The 16,238-nt window shown below is 47.2% G+C and overlaps 1 protein-coding gene across 3 annotated transcripts in view; it reads left to right on the top strand.

Moving 5' to 3' along the window:
- The window catches only part of mob2a (MOB kinase activator 2a), a 57,245-nt gene that overhangs the window by 18,845 nt on the left and 22,162 nt on the right, over nt 1-16,238 (top strand). The window contains exon 1 of one of the 3 annotated variants that reach the window (XM_076271464.1): nt 3,506-3,696. The exons of 1 other annotated variant lie outside the window; for it this stretch is intronic. In XM_076271464.1, coding sequence (XP_076127579.1) covers nt 3,659-3,696 — 38 coding nt within the window. In that variant the 5' untranslated portion in view covers nt 3,506-3,658. Of the gene's footprint in view, nt 1-3,505; nt 3,697-9,617; nt 10,240-16,238 lie in introns of those variants that run through there. One more of the 3 variants, XM_076271463.1, reaches the window with a different exon arrangement.

Here is a 16,238-nt window from a genome sequence, read left to right as displayed (position 1 = left end):
AGCAGCACTATAGCAGCACTGTAGCAGCACTGTAGCAGCACTAGCAGCACTGTAGCAGCACTATAGCAGCACTGTAGCAGCACTATAGCAGCACTATAGCAGCACTGTAGCAGCAACTATAGCGGCACTGTAGCAGCACTATAGCAGCACTGTAGCAGCACTATAGCAGCACTATAGCAGCACTGTAGCAGCACTGTAGCAGCACTGTAAGAAATACGTGTGGTGGTGCTGCAGGGCAGGGTGACCATGGGTAGTGAGGGAGTAACAAGCCTGCTAGGCCTCCCTGGGAAGTAGTGTGTTAAAGCACACATACACACACACACACACAGACACAGACACAGACACACACACACACACACACACACACACACACACAGACACACACACACACATACAGACACACACACACACACACACATACAGACACACACACACATACAGACACACACACACATACAGACACACACACACACACACAAACACACACACATTGGATAATGCAAGGACATGTCAGAACAGGTAGTCGTCTCTCTTTCTATTTTCAGATGTTTTTGGCAGTGTCATTGAAATTAAACATAGATGTTTCATGGAAATTAAACATAGATGTGTCATGGAAATTAAACATAGATGTTTCATTGAAATTGATGCAACTTGGAGCTAAGGTCGTGCTATTTGTGGGAGGAAATAATAAGTCATAAAGGATATTAGAAGTGTGTGGATTTGTATATCTCCATTTGCAGCTGTAACCTGAATGTTCAGGACGATTGACTACTGTCAGGCTGATGTACATTGACTTTGCTACAACCAGAAATCATTAAAGCAACCAGTCTGTGGGTTGCTGGTAATTTCCACTTTTGAGAAGAAAATGTAGTCCATAAACTCTTGCATTCTTTGATTTTTTTCAAAATGAAACAAACAAAAAACACATCAGGCTTGCATTCAGTGCACAGGTGGTGGCCTGCCTTTTCAGCTGGAGACCCATGGAAACAGCACCCTATTGAGCATGCTCATTAGCACGGAGTCTGCACTCGCCCCTCTACTCGTGGGGGCCAAAGACTTTGTAAAGTCGCTGAGCATGAAATCTCATCTTGTCTGGGTTCTATAAGAAGAACTCACAGGGTACCTCAGAGCCCCCAAACACCATTCCAGCAGCCTTGGTTTTTTAAATCCATGCTGACTTGGGGATATCTGCGGCCCTTTCTGAATCTCAGTTAAACTTCTGCATTTCTGCCCACTGTTTTGTCGAGTGATGCAATACCCACTTTGACCATTAGGTGACAGCAGAGTGCTAGTGTTCTGTACATCTGCATCTCGGCAACCCGGCCAGTCTCCTCCTGTGGCCCTGCACTTGGCTTTACGTCTTACCTTTTATAGGCAACTAACCACAGGATTTATGGACATATTTATCTGCAGTGGAGTTCTGGTTTACATGTCGATTTTTCATCCCAAACAAGGTCTCCGCTCCCGCCTTGCGCCCTGTTCTCACGGCCCAGAGATCCCTTGGCCATGTCAGAGTTTAGGCTCAGCTCTCCCTTAAGCACTGCAACCACAGCCATTATTCAGGGCCTGTCTACTTGTGAAACCGGCGAGATTTTGTTATCGGTTACGCCTTGCGTGTAGGCTACACAACGCCAGCAATTTTAGGAGACTGTAACTGATAGTTTTTGAAACCGGCTTCCGAAGTGGGTGTAGACGCCTGTAGGTGCGAAGCCGGCAATTTTATGACGACATAGCCCTACCACTCAACTCAGCCACGGCACTCGACCTGACACCTAATGCAATGTGTAAGCTAAGCATTTGAAATTTCACATAGCAGTCACATACCTTGAAAATGAACTTTATTAGTTTAACAGTTGAATTGAAAACAGAATTGTCTGTAGTCTCCTTATTTCATACCCTGGAAATCCAGAGTTCTCGCGAGAGCACAATGGAATTGTCTCCGTGAGACACTCTGGCAAAGAGCAATGATGCACGTTACTTTTACCCCAACATTCCGGGGAACCAGCTAAACTGATGAAGACAGCGCTGCAACGTTGGAGGACAGTAAACATGGTCTAGTGTTATCCAATTGCGTGCAGTGAGATTTTTTAATGCATGCTTGTTGCTGCCCATCGAGTTGGGCCATTACATTGTTCTTTGCCAGACCCTTAATCTTTCTAGATTATCAGGGTCTGGATTTTCCAGGCTAAAAGACACCTTCCTTTGTTGGTATTTCATTGAGCTTCATTGAGCTGAGAAGGCTCTGTGGAAGACCCGAAAGTGTGGGCAGGCTTAAACCTCCCATTCAGTGTAGTTTCTCAGTATGCTCTCTGTTGTCAGTGACCAGATGATAAACTTCTGTATGTCTCTTGAACAGCCAGGCAAAGATTATATGAGTGTCTTTCTAGTAGTCACTAGTAGACCTGCTTGACCCCTGTATAGATTTAGCAAACAAGCCAGGCATGCTGTAGCCTAGGAAGCAGGCTTGTCATTAGTGTAGTATTCTGCAGAGGGGCATTGTTTGTGGGAGATGAATGATGACTGACATAGTTCACCAGGTGTTGCACCATCATCATCATCATCATCATCTTCATCATCACCACAGCAACAGTAAGCAGGGCTCTGAGGTGTCCTCTGCCTAGAGAATGCTTCATTAGGATTCATGGACATGCCTGCACAGCACACTCTGATAAGAGATGGGGAGGTGTGTGTGTGTTGATAGTGGGAGTCTATAAATGGAGGATTGGCCTTAAAGGCTCCCCACTCTCTTTCTCTCACATTGTGTGTGCATTGCATAACTCTGCAGTCTAGGGAGATGCTGTGTGGAGCAATAAACTGTGATGCCAGCCAAGGGGCTATTCATCATTTGCCTCTGCTGTGCTCCAACACCACCTAGAGGGCTGGGGGACTTATGACTAATGCAGTACTAATGAGACTAATCATTCCATAGATGTGGTTTAGTGATCAGTTTTAAACTCATCTAATCATGTTGCTCGTTTAGGCTACTAAGTCAAGCCCCAAGAAGTCTTCACTGCTCCGACGTTGACGTGATTGCAAGAGGGATATGGTTTTGTTTTTTTATGGAATCACTTAATGGCCTCCTTACACCAAACAACTTTGACAAGATTTGGGAAAGATTCTTCAAAGACTGGAGTCTTTTGAGTAAACCTTGAATGGGGGGCTTTAGTTAAAAGACTACAATCTTTTAAGAATCTTTCCCAAATCTTGTCAAAGTTGTTTGGTGTAAGGTGGCCATTACTTGTAGTAGCAATAGATCTTTCAGTCAGATCTGCGCAGCGTTACATGAAGTCGAATGAGCCAATTAACTTTGATGGCAATGCATGTGACAAAATTACGTATGCAGGCTAGTCATGTGATTGCATATTGCAGTGTTGAATTGTTTAACTGATCTCCACAAGTAGGCTAATAAAGTAAAAAAACGTAAACGATACAGTCTCACCATTCACACTAATTTAAACCCTGCCCTGCGGAAGCTGGAATGTCGGGGGCGTCCTGTTCTAGGTTACACAGCCTACTGAGCAAAGGAGAGATATACGGCACAACGCGCGCTCCTCTCCTTTGTCTTTAGTTTGCAAACGGCAAAAAACAGATATCGCTCTACTACCACGACCATATCTCAAAAAGCCTGGATCTCCTTATCAAATTCCTATCTCGCAGAATGAGATTCAAAAGGAACGGCTCCTACACGTTGAATAGGTAAGCGGCTTCTAAATATTGTCTAATGCGCTCCGTCGTTGACTGGGCTGTTGCTGCTGAGATGTTTGAACTTTTCTCTTTGAACATTTATCCAATAGCCTACTAGTTACTGACATTTTTGCCTCACCGGCGTTTACGGCTGAGTCTCTCAGGTGGCGGCACTGTTTAGACAAATATTGAGTCGATTAAAAGTGCCTTATCTCATTGTGCTAAATGGTACTATGCTACTATATTTGGATAAGAACGTCTCATTTCAGGGAGAGACTGAGATCATCGCTACTCCCCACGCTCACTCGTCTTACACCGTGGCAGGAAGATGCGTCATATTGAGCGAAAAATGAAGTAGCCAATTTGTATGCTATTGTTGAATGAATTAGTGACGGCCAATTAGATGCTTTGTAGTAGGCTACGGTGTGTTAGAATTTAACTTATTCCACTCAAAGTGGATATGTGCATCATAACTTAGTAAGTTAAGTTAGTAAGGCAGTAAGTTACATGAATCTTGGTCACTTTTTCCACCATGTCTCCAAAAATAAAGGTGGAAAATCCTAGCCTAGAAATCTAGACGCGCCCCTTGCTGCCAGGGCTAGTCTAGCAACTCTCCGTTGGCTTGTGAGCTCCAGAAATCGAAACTCAATCAGGCCAATGAAATCGTGTATAGAGTGTTAGGTGGGCTTAACACAATGATTGATGGCAGAGTTGCAACAGTTTGTCTTGAATTCCCTGCTACTTGAAAACAAATAAGATGGATGTTGCTGTTGGCGAACAGTGTGACACGAGTTAAGCTTTTATTAAGTTGGCAAATGTTTGAACTAGCCAACTAGCTCCGCTGGTGGGAAACGCACGGGACTCATAGCGCTGCCGCTGTCCTATTGCGTGCAGAGGTAATTTGAAAGACAACTGATTATCCCGCCCCTCGGACTGAGCACTGCGAACGGTGAGTGCACAGACCCTACATTTTAATGTGGGTCTGGCTCCTCAGGCTAGGAAAATCCTGTTTATCTTGACTAATGGGGAAGGGGCGACGGGGCCGTGTTTCTTTGTTTTGACTGCCATCAAGTGGAAACCGAAACGCAGCAGTATCGGAGCCGTCAGTGAAAAACTCCCAACATCCAACTTGAACTTTTGAATGTATTCTGTAGTGCCCATTAGGCTTGTTTGACTTCGGCTGAGTCTGACTTGGTCTGGCTTACTACGTAAACGTGATCTTCAGAGCCTAGCCGGGAGGAGCTACAACAGAAGGCAGCTCATCCCGGACAGAAAGGCTACAGTCTGCCTGACGTGACTCGCGGGAGATATCGCGGAATGTTGTTTGCAATAATCACAGCAGAACTTTCATTCTTACTCATTAAAATGAGCATGATGACTGACGAAATAAATTCTTATGATGTAGTTTAAATAAACCACTGTTGTCATACAGTTAACAGGCCTGCATTGTAGCACATAAATTCAATATCAAGTGTTTCCCCTATATGTGTGTCTATCTATTTAGCCAACAGCAGAAAATAACAGAATATCCAAACGTTTTCAGTAGGCTAGCCTACCATTGTTGCAGAAATTACGTATAAGAAGGTATCCCTTCGATTTCGGTTTATTTTCGCATATTCCAACATAAGGAAGCAGCATGAGCCTCCAGTCATAATCGTCATGAGGACATTCCTCCCAAATGGCCCTATCACGTCTTTGAACTGACGTCATGAGGGCGTGTTTCAGCTCGTGCAGCTCGTGGAAGGCAACTGCAAGATCTGTCTGCAGGCTAATAGGGGAGTTCGACTTGCGGCAGATCTGTGCAGATCTGACTTGATGTGATGCATGCTGGGTTGAACACAATGCATACTGGGATGGACGCAATGCATACTGGTTAGAAATTCTGTCCGACTTCTGTCAGCCGGGGAGGGACTTACCACCGTGACACCATGTCACATGGCCTTAAAATATCGCGGGAGTCTTAGCCTGCAGACAGATCTTGCAGTTGCCTTCCACGAGCTGCACGAGCTGAAACACGCCCTCATGACGTCAGTCAAACAACATTCCAAACAACATTCCGCGATATCTCCCGCGAGTCACGTCAGGCAGACTGTAGCCTTTCCTAGCGTTCATGTGCTTCGGAAAAACCTTTCTCCGAGTGAAAACATCATCATTCCGCGTCATTCACGTCACTTAATGTGTGAGTCAGAGGTCGGAAACTGGGGCTAGATTTTGCTAACAGAGTTGCCCAGTTAGGGGCTCGTCATCACTTTTGTCGTCACGTTGTAGTTTGTTTGTAGTCCATGTGGCCTTTCATGTCCAACAGTTTTAATGTGAACTTGGGAATTTGCCCTTTTTATCACTTGAAAAGCTGCATATCTTTCTTTCACAAGCATCTTACACTATATTTTAAGCAAATACAGTTGTTTGTTTAGGATTAGTAAGTGTATTTTTTAACCTTTGTTGTGGCATCCGTGTTTGTCACCCCTTCGATGGCAAAGCACTTGAACACTTGCTGTCGGAAAAACAAAGTAGCCATGGGGGCGGTCCTTGTCATTCCGAGGTGCTCTGAATGCACCATTTCTGTCCGGGATGAGCTGCCCTCTGTTGTAGCTCCTCCCGGCTAGGCTCTGAAGATCACGTTTACGTAGTAAGCCAGACCAAGTCAGACTCAGCCGAAGTCAAACAAGCCTAATGGTGCATTCAGAGCACCTCGGAATGACAAGGACCGCCCCCATGGCTACTTTGTTTTTCTGACAGCAAGTGTTCAAGTGCTTTGCCATCGAATGTGTGACAAACACGGATGCCACAACAAAGGTTAAAACATAAACTCACTAATCCTAAACAAACAACTGTATTTGCTTAAAATATAGTGTAAGATGCTCGTGAAAGAAAGATATGCAGCTTTTCAAGTGATAAAAAGGGCAAATTCCCAAGTTCACATTAAAACTGTTGGACATGAAAGGCCACATGGACTACAAACGAACTACAACGTGACGACAAAAGTGATGACGAGCCCCTAACTGGGCAACTCTGTTAGCAAAATCTAGCCCCAGTTTCCGACCTCTGACTCACACATTACGTGACGTGAATGACGCGGAATGATGATGTTTTCACTCGGAGAAAGGTTTTTACGAAGCCCATGAACGCTAGGTGAGACTCCCGCAATATTTTAAGGCCATGTGACATGGTGTCACGGTGGTAAGTCACTCCCCGGCTGACAGAAGTCGGACAGAATTTCTAACCAGTATGCATTGCGTCCATCCCAGTATGCATTGTGTTCAACCCAGCATGCATCACATCAAGTCAGATCTGCCAAAGATTGTTAAGGCGGAGCAAGATACTTCGTCGTAGTTCATGTCTATGGGCGCGAAATGGGGATCGAATCCTGTCTGCATAAAGAGGCGTGTCAATGACGTATTGATGAGCGTATGTTGCAACCCGCCAACAGCAGCAGCATAAATAACCGGTGCACCTGATATAAAGTCGATTTTCTCCAGACTGGAATGCTCAAAAATGCTAAAAATGTACCTGAAATGTTCACAAGGGTTTGAGGATAATGAAAACGTGCCCGAAATTCACATTCTTAACTCTATAGAACTAAGACCTTAGCATATGTGGTAAAATTCTGAGCTATGCCCATAGACTTCAATGGAGCAGTCGCTGCCTCTGCTCTGCATAAAGGGGGATTTTGACCCCCCCCCTCGTGCGATCCGGGTTCCCGGAAGTGGCTCCTGATGAAGTATCTTGCTCCGCCTTAACAATCTTTGGATCTGCACAGATCTGCCGCAAGTCGAACTCCCCTATTGACCTCTCCAGAATAAGTCCCGCCTCCGTAACTTCCGTATCCATCCAACTTCCGGGCGTGGATTGTCTATGAGAAATAACATGGCGTTTCGAAATATTATACCGGTAAAACATCTGTAGGTAGCGAAGTTAAAAAAGCTGGTGGGCAGATTGGCCTACACACTTCTGCCATATAGTTTCCACTGGATTTTTTTTATTGTCGGTGCCGTTTAAGTAGTATACTATAGACTATACTACTTAAACGGCACCGAAAATCAAAAAATCCAGTGGAAACTAGATGGCAGAAGCGTGTAGGCCAATCTGCCCAGCAGCTTTTTCTACTTTGTCACCTACAGAGTTTGACAGGTACGATTTTTCAAAACGCCATGTTATTTCCCATAGACAATCCACGCCCGGAAGTTGGATGGATACGGAAGTTAGGAGGCGGGATATATTCTGGAGAGGTCTATTACATGACAGAAACTAATAGGACTACATCCGGTTTCAAATCAATGTCACCAGTCTGTTTTGGCAGTGATTCAAACATCTAAACTTGTCGTTCTCCTCCCTCAGATCCATACACTAATGACAGCTATCATCCTTTCTCTAAAACAACCAGATATGCAGAGACCATCATGCTAAAATTAACTTTGAGATTAAGCACAGATTGAATGGCCGCTGTGCTGATGGGCCATAATGATGTTTTAGTTAAATGACGGAGAGACTGAGATGTTGGTCCTGTTTTCTAATTTAAACTCCTTCCTCTTTGGAGTAGGCTACTGCTGAGTTAATGATGAGAAAGAAATTGAGCTCCGGTCTTTGGCTGCCGCTGGCGGGCCTTACCAAACCTAGTGGAACGTTTGATCATCTCATCTGCTACATCCCTCTGCACTCAAGACAGGAGCCAAACGGCTTACAACGTTGCCACTAGATTAGTCAATGTTGGCTTACTGTGTTGCTACTGATTAGTTAATGTTAACAGTGTTAAAATGGGCTCACTGCTATTCTACCCCTTTTCATGGGCTGTCGAGAGAGAGCGGCCAAGGAGAGAATTGCTCGGGAGAAACGGGCATACAGTATGGCTGCAGTTTAATATCTGGGCACTGTTCTCATTCTTTCTGGCGATCATATCGTGTTATGGACAAAAGTGGACCAAGTTCCACCTCATTCCTTCAATCTAATAAAGTGAACCTGTAGTGCGCCAGATAGAACTGTTATTCAATGAACGTTGGTTGGCCAGCGCTGTCCAGTCACGATACTGCTGCAGTGATCCAATCAATATTGCCGGTTCTCGTTCACTCTTGGCTCCAGGGCCAGCATGTTCTCTGTCGCTTGTCCCTGTGAGACCATTTCTGTGGCGGAGAGTTGAATGCATCCTATAGAGGGATGCTTATGTGCAGGACTGCAGTGCCTTGGCCGTGCTCTGTGTGTTGGGCTGAATGGAGCTGGTCACTCCTTGTTTATCTGCTGGATGTGATAAGAGATCAGTTCAGGTGAGTTGTGCTCAGCATTGTGCTGTTGCACAACACAAGCCCTCAGTGTGTGTGGGTTTGTGTGTGTGTGTGTGTGTGTGTGTGTGTGTGTGTGTGTGTGTGTGTGTGAGGGTAGAAGATACAAGCTCTCCCTCACATGCTGTCTATTTGCAGATGGGCTGATGGTTTGCTCCCTCATCCCCTCTTTATTGCATCAGCACATTCTGTGCTGGCGAGACCTGGCTGTGCATTAATTGCCCCTTAAGATGCCCTTCTTACCTCTGCCCTCTTCCCACTCGTTTACTCCATTACCACCACAGGAAATTGTTTACACTATCTGTGAATAGTCTCTAATGTGGTGGTCTGCTAAGTGGCAAGGGCATTCTGTGGCTGCTAAGGGTTGCTGCCTCGGGAAAGGTTAGTTGAGCTGGGGAGAAAAAGGGCCCAGGCCCCTGCAGCGGCCAGTCAGCAGTTTGTTTATGGGAGTATATTTGCCAGCCTTATGTTCCCGCCTCCTGAGGCAGAGCCAGAGTGTATGAGGGAGGGAGAGGGAGGGAGAGGGAGAGAGAGAGAGGGAGGGAGAGGGAGAGAGGGAGGGAGAGGGAGAGTAAGTAAGGGAGGGAGTAGGCAACCGAAAACGTGAGGCAGCCCGAGAGTCAGAAAGGGGAGGGGAAAGAGCAACAGAGAAAGAAAGGCAGAGAGAGAGAGAGAGAGAGAGAGAGATCCAGAGAGAGGTTCAGAGAAAGAGTGCAAGAGAGGCAGAGAGTGCTGACAGCAGAGTGGAGAGGAGGTTCTGTTAGATTGAGGCAGGGCCGGCGAGGAACTAGTGCGGAGGAGGTAGGCTGCGCTAACGGGGGAAGCTGAGTTACAGTGCCGCTTCACCTCTGCTCATGCTGTCTGCAGTCCGACTGCTTGTCTGTGTCTGGCCCCTGCCTGCTCCGGAGTCCGTGCGCCACCACCAAGGACGAGCTTCTTCCCCCTCTGACACACGCTCTCCCTCAGTCTGTGAGTGAGGGTGTGTGTGTGTGGGTGCGTGAGTGCTCGCGTCAGGACCAGGACCCTGTCAGACAGACAGAGTGAGTAGGAGGGAGAGAGAGAGAGAGGGAGGGAGGGAGGGAGAGCCGGACTGCAGAGAGGTGTAAATGCTGTAGACGGAGTCGGCGGCCGGGTGCTCTCCTCTCTTCTCTTCTCGTCTTCTCTGGCGTGAGCGGAGCAGCCCGCGGGATCAGGAGCGTGGGGAGCGGGCAGCGCCACAGCCCCGCATCTCCCTCACCAGCTGCATGGGGGTACTGGTCTGCTGCGACTGCTTCTTCTATAGGTAGGACATTCGCTCACGCTTCTGCTTTCGGTACAGCATGCTCCTGCTCCAGGTAGCATCAGCCTCTGTTTACCCTAGCTGCTGTTCAGTTCTTCTGTGTATTCCATTTGTCCCTGTTTGCATTCATATGCAATTTATACCTCACCTTTGACAAATACCTTTTGACATTCCTCATGTCACTTTGGTGCGATAACCTACTACCTAAATTATGAAATGGCCTTTTTCTTATCTTTACTCAGTGTTCCTTATCGTGCTGTTTGCTCAGTAGTGTACTCTGCTGTCATAGGCTACAACTGGAGCCACTGCTACTCGTTAAAGAGTAGTTGAGTCCTCCCCTCTCCGGGGCCCTTTTCCATGGCTGGGCTGTGCTGTGCTGGGCTGTGTTGTGTCGGGACATGTGGTTAGGAGACATCTGAGGACAGCGTGTGCGAAAGCACAGTGGTTTCAGGGGGATGGCAACCAGCCAGGACCCTCTCTTTCTCTTTCTTTCTTTCTTTCTTTCTTTCTTTTTTCTCTTTCTCTGTTTATCAACTTGGCCAGGAGCTGGCATGGCGTTTGTCTTTTAGGGTTGCGATGTTTGTTTGGACACAGTGTTCTCATCCAGAGAGAAAAAAAGAGTGTGTGTGTGCGCGCATGTTTGTGTTCGTTAGGGAGAGAGAAGCTGCAGTCTTCAGACTTTGGCCCTCAAACATTCCCTTTGACCCTCTGAGGCTCAGATGCGGGCTGTGAAAGTTGTCCTCAGCGTTTCCAATCGATGGATGTGCAGCCTGCCAAAGGGGAATAAAACAAAATCTCCCCCCATGTTTCTTCTCTCTCTCTCTGACACACACACACACACACACACACACACACACACACACACACACACACACACACACACACTAAAATGTGGCTGGAGGTTTTTATACTTGTGCTGCAGTATATTCTATATATAAGCAGTTGCTGCAGCTCTTAATGTTTTTGATGCTGCTTGCCAAAGGGGCAGGCAGAGCACAGCACACAGCTGCATCAGATTAGGGCTGCTGCTGCACAGAGGCTGCTGATTCATGCCTGTGTTTGCCTATGCTCCCTTTTGCACCATTAAGAACAGCCAGCCCTTTGTGTGTGTGTGTGTGTGTGTGTGTGTGTATTTTGAGGGCAAGGTATATGGGCATCTACAGGTTTATGCTTATGCGTAGTGCTTTTCCTGGACTAGCTGACTGTCTGGCTGCCGGACTCCATGGTGGTTGTTTCTTGCTGCCATGCTTTGCTGACGCCTGTTGTTTTGCTGTCATCTTGCTCAAGAGTGGCTGTTGCTCATCCACTCTCGCTCCCAAGGGAGCTGATTAGAGATGCCTGCATGCCGACAGGAGATCATTGATTTTAATTATGTAATGTGTGTGTGTGTGTGTGTGTGTGTGTGGAGAGTTTCCTTTGCGTGACATTGAGGCCATTGTTGCCTGTGTTTTTGAGGGAGGCTGTAGTTTGCATTCTGCACAACGCCTTTTCATCCCCCTCAATGAATGAATTCACTTGTGTGTAGCACAACAGTATAATACATTTGAGAAACACTTAAATTGCTGTGCCTAAATCTCATCCTTTATCAAGATGTAGTGTTGTTCAGGGCGTTCGTCGAGGTGCTTCAAACCATGCTCGAGTTTGGCTGGCTTTTTAGCATCCTTATCTGGGTGTGGGGGTGGAGAGGCTTAGACTGTATATAGAACTGGACAGACTACAGTCTATGGGTGGAGGTGCAGGGTGGACAGGGAGGTTTTGGGGGGGGGGACAGCAGCAGGGCATGGGTGAATAATAATGTGATCATGACGAGTGGCCGTGCTCTGTGTGTTGGGCTGAATGGAGCTGGTCACTCCTTCTTTATCTTCTTGTTTATCGGCTGGGTGTGATAAGAGATCGGTTCAGGTGAGTTGTGTGTGTTGCTCAGCACTGTGTAGTTGCACAACACAAGACCGCAGTGAGAGGTGTGTGTGTGTGTGTGTGGGCAGAGGGGGGGAGGGGGGGGGCAGAGTGGCCCTGTTGAATCTGATGTGTGTGTGTGTGTGTGTGTGTGTGGGGTCTCGGAGGTAGCTCTATGTCTGCATTCCTGCATTCCTGCCTTGCTTTGGAGCAAGGATGTGTGACGGTCACAAACCCCCTCCCAAAAATAAAGACTGCCACCTGGGTAGGGATGTCAGATTTGGGGCTCATTTTGATAGTCCATTGTTACAGCTGGGGAATAAGGGGAGGTTGATAAGAGGGTGTTGAGATGTGTATGTGAAGGAATAGCCTATTGGCCAAAGCTTACAGAGATGAATGAAGAACCATAACATTGTGTACCTGTTATCTCTGCAGGTATGTGGATTTTATTGGTCTTGGCTAAAGATTGTTTGCAAAGATAGAGAGAGGTGCTCTATCGTCCAGCTTGCTCAGCACTGTAGGTTTGAACAGGGGTCACCCTGATCCTCCAGTCCGGTTAGACGATCGCCCACTGTCCTCCCGACTAAAAGTGACGCCTCAGTGCTTAGTCCTCCTCCTCCTCCTCCTCTGTAGAGCAGGCTGTAGGAGTCAGCACCCAGACTTCCTCCTCCTCCTCCTCCTCCTCCTCCTCCTCTGTAGAGCAGGCTGTAGGAGTCAGCACCCAGTCCAGTCCAGTCCAGCTGAGCCTCTAGTGCTCGCCTCAGCACAGTCCCCTAGTCTCATACGGACATTACATAATCTCACCCCCATCCCCCTTCCTCTAGCAACCCCCCCCCCTCTCTCTCTCTCTCTCTCTCTCTCTCTGTCTCTGTCTCTGTCTCTGTCTCTCTCTCTCTCTCTCTCTCTCTCTCTCTCTCTCTCTCTCTCTGTCTCTCTGTCTCTCGCTCTCTCTTCTCTCCTCTCTCTCTTCTCTTCTCTTCTCTCTCTCTGGCTCGCTCGCTCGCTCTCTCTCTCTTCTCTCTCTCTTCTCTTCTCTCTCTCTCTCGCTCTCTCTCTCTCTCTTCCACTCCCTCCCAGGGGAGATTGGGGGGGGGGGGGGGTAGAGGAGATAACGGCTCCTCCTCTCCGTACTCTCCTGCATCAGCAGGAACTGCAGTGCTGGCAGATACCTGACGGAGGGAGAAAGGGGGAAGGGAAGGACACGCAGCATGCGGGGCCTTAATGTGCGTCACGTCACGTTTATCTGAATGTCAACAAGGCAAACGACCCCAGGAAAGGTGTGTGTGTGTGTGTGTGTGTGTCTGCACGCAATCATGCATGTGGTTGTGTGCATGCCTCTTGACATGAGTCTACTAACATTCACATGAATGTATGTTAGTATGCGTGTGTGTGCATGCATATATTATTGTATGCACGTTTGTTGGTTGTGCACGTAGTGTATGGAGATGGAGTGACCAGGGGGTCTGCCTATGCGTGCTTTCCTACAGCCAAAGATCAGGGCTGAGCTGTGAGCTGGTCGGCTGGAGTGCTGTTGACAGGTCTGCTGAAGCCAAGCCTTTGTCTGGCAAACATGCACTTAAATACAGACACACTCACGCCACGCTATGTAATTACTATAGGAGCCTCGCATGTGACCTCCAATGAACCTCGCTCACTGCCACACACACACACACACACACTAGGACAAAGCAAATTTCAAGCTCAGAGGTCCCTCTGTCTCCAACTGGGCCTTCGTTTTAGCCCCTGTGCGCGGCTGAGGCATCTGCATCACCCAGCAATGCTAAATTTAGCTGCTGCAGGCTCCTTGACATAGCGTAAGAGAGTGCTAGGAAGGACACAATATAGCCTAGCTCATGACGCCATGATGTGCTGATGTAACATTCTGGGGAAGGGGGAGACACTAGCATCTTGTTCCTCTTAGTCATGATCCTACAGACTCTTACTAGACGCCTAATGATTCATACAGAGTTAAATGTTGTAGTTTTTAGTTTTCCGATAGGGTCCTAAATAGAAATTGGTTATCAAAACCTCTTGCCAAAGGGCTGCAGTTGAAAATAGGCCAGCACGTTTACAGAAATGTTGATAAATGTGTGTTGTCCTTCATAGATAAATTAAATAATACATTATTGGGATTATCAGGACATGTTGACTAAACTAAACTGTTACCAAAATGATTAGTCCTAAAATGTTTCCTAAGCATTGTACCCATGCCTGCGGCTAACGTTCCCTTGGTCTCATTCCCTCTCTGCTTATCACTGGAAATTCTTATTGCATATTTCCCTAGTTTGCTCATTGTGCCATTGTGCTGCTTTGTAGAACTACTGTGGCAGCTCTTCCTCTTCCCCTTTCTCAAACAACAGAATGCAGCCATGTCAACAGTCATTGTTTCCAAGGCAACATTCCCATCTCTTGTCAATGTTATGGATTGATTGAGGAAGTCATGGTCAGTAGTTATATCAGTGCCACAATCAAATTAACTCTGCCACTGATGACCTATGCTGATCTACTACCCCGTAGTGTCCAGGTGAGACTGATCCTTGCTGTTCAGAAGGTTGTGAAGGGCTACTTAACTGTGCAGAAGATGTGGTGCAGGACTCGTCGGGCAAAAGCAAAGTCCAAGCGGTCCCAGGGCTGTGTGGCAGCAGTGAGGGACACAATGGAACAATGCCCATGAGCCTTTACCCTTCCGTCTCCATAGTGTGCTCTGAATCTGAATGACCGGGGATCACGCCATCCAGAGGACCTGCCAAGAACAAGGCCTTGGTAACTGCCCAGTCCAACTGGACTTTGGTCATTGGTCCATTGTCCCAGTCACAAACCACTGTCAGCACTGGACATTTGAGGTGGAACAGCCTCAGCTGGCCAATAAGGTGCTAGCAACAATCTCTGGCTGTCACAAAGCTCTTGAGAATGGCCGCCACAGGGGGATCAGACCACTGCTAAGGGGAGACTCTGAGAGAAGGCTGGGTATTGATCACTCCCACTCCCACTCTTCCCTTCTGTTCATATACAAACACATTGATTTGATCCTGAGCGCCCATTGACTTGAGTCCCTATTCTCCTACCCCCCCCCCCCCCTTATTCCATGGTGAAAGACTGCACTCCTGTTCTTTCTTTCTGAAAACATCTGTTTGAATATTCAAGTAGCGTTTGCCCCCCCCCACCCCCTCTCCTCTTCAACCTCCCATCAGCCAGCGAGCAGCCTCCAGATGGAAGCTGGTCTTTTATGCTGAAAGTGTCTCCTCGGTTTCCCCTGTAATCATGGGTAATTATGTGTTGTTGGGAGGGCAGGGCGAAGAGGCCTGGCCCTCTGTGCTGCTTCCACAGCAGAACACGAAGCCTGTCCCAGACCTCTCAGGGTTTGCTGTCCCAGACCTCTCAGGGTTTGCTGTCCCAGCCCTCTCAGGGTTTGCTGTGCTCAAGGGGAGCAGTTCTCTTGTCCTAGCAGGGTTCTCGGTCTGTCTTTCTTTGAAATGTTTTTACCTTATATCTCCTCTCTCTCTCTCTCTCTCTCTCTCTCTCTCTCTCTCTCTCTCTCTCTCTCTCTCTCTCTCTCTCTCTCTCTCTCTCTCTCTTTCTTTGAAATGTTTTTACCTTATATCTCCTCTCTCTCTCTCTCTCTCTCTCTCTCTCTCTCTCTCTCTCTCTCTCTCTCTCTCTCTCTCTCTCTCTCTCTTTCTTTGAAATGTTTTTACCTTATATCTCCTCTCTCTCTTCTCTCTCTCTCTCTCTCTTTCTCTCTTTCTTTCTTTGAAATGTTTTTACCTTATATCTCCTCTCTCTTTTTCTCTCTGTCTCTGTTTCTCTCTCTCTCTCTTGGCTTCACTTTCCATGAGGCAATGTTTCTTGATAAACCCAAGTGGCATCTAAGAGCTTGATCTCCTTGGCCACCAGACAGTATACAGTGACGAGAAATGTCACAAGACATTGGACTAGACTGTAGAAGCTAACAGTACAGAATGTTTGTTGGACTGTTGGACAACATCTAGATCTTTTCATGTGGAGCCTGCTCTAAAAGGGACATGCACAAGTGTGATTTTGATCCATGAGCACACGGAAGCCTTTTGTTTATCTGTCCGTCTTGAGAGAGTATTTGTAGGTGGTCA

The sequence above is a fragment of the Alosa pseudoharengus genome, unplaced genomic scaffold (genome assembly GCF_046254945.1).
Source record: "Alosa pseudoharengus isolate Yale_2024_CS ecotype anadromous, Long Island Sound unplaced genomic scaffold, YU_APseudo_1.1 YU_APseudo_1.1_scf_10, whole genome shotgun sequence".
NCBI lineage: Eukaryota > Metazoa > Chordata > Actinopteri > Clupeiformes > Clupeidae > Alosa > Alosa pseudoharengus.
Note: the sequence above shows the minus strand (reverse complement) of the source record. Positions and strands in the feature narration are given on the sequence as shown.